Raw genomic sequence first — 4,782 nt, 5'->3', positions numbered from 1 at the left:
GAGGAAAAATATTTGCATATCATTGATGCTACAAAACTGATGCCACTCCTGATAGCTAATCAACATGGTTGTTTTTGAGATACAGTCTGCTTTATGACCTTGTAAAATATAGTAATAAGGGCACCCATGAAAGGAACCTACTGATCTGACATGTAGTAACACAAATGCACTTGATCCATTCATAAAGGAACTGAGGTTTCATAAGTTATTTTTGATTTCTTAGTACAAAGGTTTCATGCAGCCACAGCTATGATCTTATATTCTCTATGGAAACATCTGGAGAAAACCAAAGCCAAAGAAGAGAAAGTTTGCACATAATGTGGGATGAGTAAATGAAGAATGGCAATCTTCTCTTCTATAACTCAAATAAGAAAGCAAATCACCTCCGCATCTGCTAGCCGCGTAGAGAGACCAACCACAAACACGAGGTTCTTCTGCACCACACGGACATTGGCGAGGTGTTTTCGGTTCTCCGTCACCTTTTGCTTACGTTGCGCATCCTTTTGACGCTTCTCCTGCCTTATTCGCTGCAGCCTGAAAGAAAGTGATGCAAGTTATACTTACTTGATTTTGGCAGCATGTTATTTTGCTTTAAGAATTTTATATATCATACAAAAAAGGTACAACCCAGTTTTTTCCTTTGATCACTCAGGTACTTCTAAAGGATTAAAATAGTTAGATACCACTAATCTATATAAACCTTTTTTCTTTTTTTTTTGACGGTTCTCAGACTAGCAATATATGGGGCAGTGTTGGCCTACTAATTGATATGAAAATAAAATCATGAGCAAGCAAGAAAAGAAAGGAAAAAGAAAGAAAAAATATAATAATAATAATAATAATAATATGCTAAGTAATATGACTCCCAAATACAACTCTTTAAAAACTGCATTACTATCACATCATAAACACACTTCAATATTTTGAAACAAATAAACAAATTAAATACCAAGATTAACAAACATAAAAAAGAATTATAAGATACACACTCTTCATGCGATAAGGGCTTGAAGTCTGCAGGGTTTTCAGGGTAGGCCTTCCGACAGGCAGGACAGAGACCATTCTCATCTGTCCGGATCCGATGCCAACAGAACCGACATATTTGGTACCCGCACGTACACGGGAAGAAGTTTAGGTCATCCATCTCCAACGGCTCCATACACAGTGGGCACTCCACCATATCCTCACTTAAGTTTAGCACCGACATTTTTTAAAGTTGATCCTATATCCGATAGTGGATCACCTGAAACAGAAACAAACGAATAAAATAGCTTAGCAGTCATAAGATGGCCTTAAGATTAACATTTTATTATTGAAAACAAATAACACTATCAAAATGTGAGTAAAATAATTCCACTGTATATGTGTATATATATATATATATATATATATATATATATATATATAGATTTATATATATATATATATATATATATATATATATATATATTTATTTTGACAAAATAGTTCTTTGTATATATAATTTCATTAGACCATAAAATCAGATCAGGAAATCTTTTATATATTGTGAAGTTAAAACTTACTACCAAATGATCTTCAATTATGCACAATTATAAGATACGTATCTAATAATCAAAATCATTAAATAAAATAATAATTTTCTTGTACAAAAGCATCAGTAACAGAAAACTTTTATATTATCCCTAATATATTTCAAAATGCAAAATATTGTAAGATGCCCCCAAACAAATGCTACACAAGTAATACAAATATCAAATATATCAAGTAAAAATACTTTAAAAGACCATATAATTCATACCTGTTAATGTTACAACACTCCTTTATATTATTAATATCCAGTTTCTCCAGCACTTTCAGAAAATGTAAGTATTTACTTTAGATGTTAAATCCTAGTCTGACCTACATTTGACCAAGTTACCTATGTCATCCAAAACATGTACACCATAACAAGGAATGTGCCAAATGGAACAAGGTAATCATCATGAAATAAGGAAGTGTTATGGTAAATCAAAATCCGATATCTTGAACAGCTGAATAAAATAACGATAATAGAAATCATCTGATAAGTTCTATTTACCATGAAAAATCAAAGACACAAAGATAAACAAAGCTTATGAAAAGCACAAAATAGATATTTTTTACAAATGAAGGGGTATAGCCCCGTTCTACTTGATAAAATTTACTCCTTTCTTATAATACAAAATCAATACAACACATACAACTGGATATCATCTAAGATCTATGATATTCCCAATAAATAAATAATCTGCTTGTTATTATTTTTGTGTAAAGTAATTACTGATTCCCTCCTGACTACAAGTGATGACTTATTGTTAACTTTTGGTCAACATAAACAAATGACTCATTAAAACTACTGCAATAATTCTCTTCATGATCAGAAGATGAACAAACAAATCTAATCTGGTTTACGTAAATAAACATGAAGTAATGCCTTTCCTATCTCTCTCTCTCTCTCTCTCTCTCATTTTTTTTTTTCTAGAACTCAAAAGTGAAGTACTATTTCAGTAACTGAACTTCTCAGACTACTAAACCTGCTAACTATGCAACACTATTATCACTGTTCTTCAATATAACCAAATATACAGAGAATTTTCTTTGTCTGCATATGTTTCTATGCATGTATGTCTGTATTTATATCTATATCTCCATGTGTGTCTATGATCTTTTGTATATGCACTGCTACAGTTTCCTTTGTCTTTTGTTTCTCGAGTGTGTTCCATACAGCATACCTATACACTCATGTGTATTTGTCTACACCTTGTATTTCTTTGTGTTTGAGTGTCTTTTTTGGGTTATTTTACATCATGAATTTAGGACTGTGTTGGTGTGTGCAGTTAAAAGTGCAGTATGTGGGCGTGTGCATTTCATTAAGTCAATGTGTGGATGTGTACATTTGTGTCTCAGTGTGTGGGTTATGGATCTATACTTGTATTTGGGTATGTGTATTCATATTTTGTGTGTGTGTATATATATGTTGTTATGTTTGTATATGTTTGCAAGTTTTTGGGTACATGTGTATTTGTAATTACACTTAAGATTATGCACATTTTTTTTTACTTTTGATGGTACTTATGTTTGCAAGTGAGTATAAGCTCATATGTATTTGTTAATGTATACACACATCTAATTATGTCTGTGTGCGACACAAGATAGTTAAGGAAATATATGTATCACAAATGACGTTTTTATCAGTGATTCCAACATTCAACAATTTCTTTGTTTACTACCATCATAGGTAAATAACAAATCTAAAATCCCTATTCACACTTAAACTTCCACTTGTGACTGAAAAAAAAAAAAAAAAAAAGTTAAAAAGGAACACTATACAACATAAACAAACAGTACATTTTTTGTTAAAAGAACAGCTTTGTCTCAATTCCATATCCATTCCTACCAAATCAGCACAAAACTCTAGTTCATAAGACCCTAAGATGGTCTGGTTTGGATAATTTTTTTATTCTGATTCGGTTTTGTGCTCGGGTTCATTGTAAACAAAATTAACAGCTGATTCTCGACCAACCAGCTTTCACCACAACAAAAGGTAATTAATCATACATACTAAACATTCAGGCGTTTTCACCACCTTGCGTCACGTCATACCCATCTATCTCGCCCAAATACATCAAACTTGATGAACCGAGGCCTAATTCAGAGCATAGGCAAATAAAAGGGGGATATACGAGTCGTACATTTTTGTTTCTTCCTTCCTTTAGGAGTGACCTTCAACTGCCGTAATTGGGGCTCGAACGTCTCTCCTCTCCCAATTAACCTTTCGAGACCTATTCCAAAATTATGCCATGATCAACTGGGCCAATCGGGCTTATGATCTCCTTCATGACGTCTTTCTATTGCATGAAAATTTACATTGATGTCAACCGGACTTTAACTGGGAAAAGGGGAGACAACTCAAGACATATCGACATATTTGCTCTTATTTATGCCTCGATGTGCGTCCCAGGCTCTTTATTCCCCATCTCTATGATAGATGAGAGATCAAACTACCTTCTTAACAGGTTTAAAAGCCCGAGGAACCCATCAAAGAATGAAACTTACAACTAAAATAAGGACTGAAGTTGGTGGCAAAGTTGAGGTTGAGGAAACACGGGTTCTGCGCATGCGTCGGAACAGCGGTCCCGGATGTAACAAATGACGAGCGATGACAGATTAAAAACCGACACTTTTTAACGGTTATACGGGGGGTTTCGGGGTTTAAAAAGGGATTTGGGGTAAACTGTGAAGGGTTTGGGGAGGTTTTGAAGGGTCTGGGAAGTTGTGTGTCTGGGTTAGGTGGACTTCCTGGATCTTTGGGGATTAGGATGATGCGTAGGTCAAGTTGGGATTCTAGGTATTCCTGTCGCTTCTTGAAGTCGAAAGAATTTCAAAAATCATTTAGCTAATTTTTTTTCAGGGAAAAATACTATCGAGCATAGCGCCTATTTTATACAAATCAGCATAATAAGACGCAAAATTCATACATGACACACTTTTGTAATTTCTTGGGAAAATTTTGCACGGATGAGTCATCCCGAATCTGATCCCACTAAAAAGAAGATTAGATTCTTTAAGTTGCATTTAGTCTTCTAAAATAGGGTTTTGCGCTTGGCTTTTTTTATTAGTGGCCTGTTGTGAGGAAGTGGAATATTTGACTCAGTCGTCTATTGCCATTGACAAACTTAGGAGAAGGAGAGAGATTATCAGATTCCGAATCTCTTTAGAAAGAAGATTATATTCCTTAAAGAGCTTTTGATCTCTTTAAAGAATATTTTACGCTAAGCTTTT

At 33.9% G+C, this 4,782-nt stretch overlaps 1 protein-coding gene across 1 annotated transcript; it reads right to left on the bottom strand.

The window, feature by feature from the left end:
- Window positions 1–11: 11 nt before the first annotated feature.
- On the bottom strand, window positions 12–4,134 carry LOC119578013 (CCR4-NOT transcription complex subunit 4-like). The gene is made up of 3 exons (XM_037925723.1): window positions 4,057–4,134; window positions 990–1,243; window positions 12–534 (listed from the first exon to the last, which is right to left on the bottom strand). The coding sequence occupies exons 2-3, from the start codon at window positions 1,205–1,207 to the stop codon at window positions 363–365; spliced, it is 390 nt and encodes a 129-aa protein (XP_037781651.1). The 5' UTR covers window positions 1,208–1,243; window positions 4,057–4,134; the 3' UTR covers window positions 12–362.
- Window positions 4,135–4,782: the final 648 nt, after the last annotated feature.

This window comes from Penaeus monodon, chromosome 10, assembly GCF_015228065.2.
Source record: "Penaeus monodon isolate SGIC_2016 chromosome 10, NSTDA_Pmon_1, whole genome shotgun sequence".
Lineage (NCBI taxonomy): Eukaryota > Metazoa > Arthropoda > Malacostraca > Decapoda > Penaeidae > Penaeus > Penaeus monodon.
Note: the sequence above shows the minus strand (reverse complement) of the source record. Positions and strands in the feature narration are given on the sequence as shown.

What these genes read in the sequence shown, in the direction of transcription:
- LOC119578013 (XM_037925723.1), bottom strand. Translation starts at nt 1,207, where the DNA reads ATGTCGGTGCTAAACTTAAGTGAGGATATGGTGGAGTGCCCACTGTGT. An exon ending in AAGCCCTTATCGCATGAAGA is followed by an intron (nt 535 to 989) that starts GTGTGTATCTTA and finishes ACTTTCTTTCAG; the next exon opens with GCTGCAGCGAATAAGGCAGG.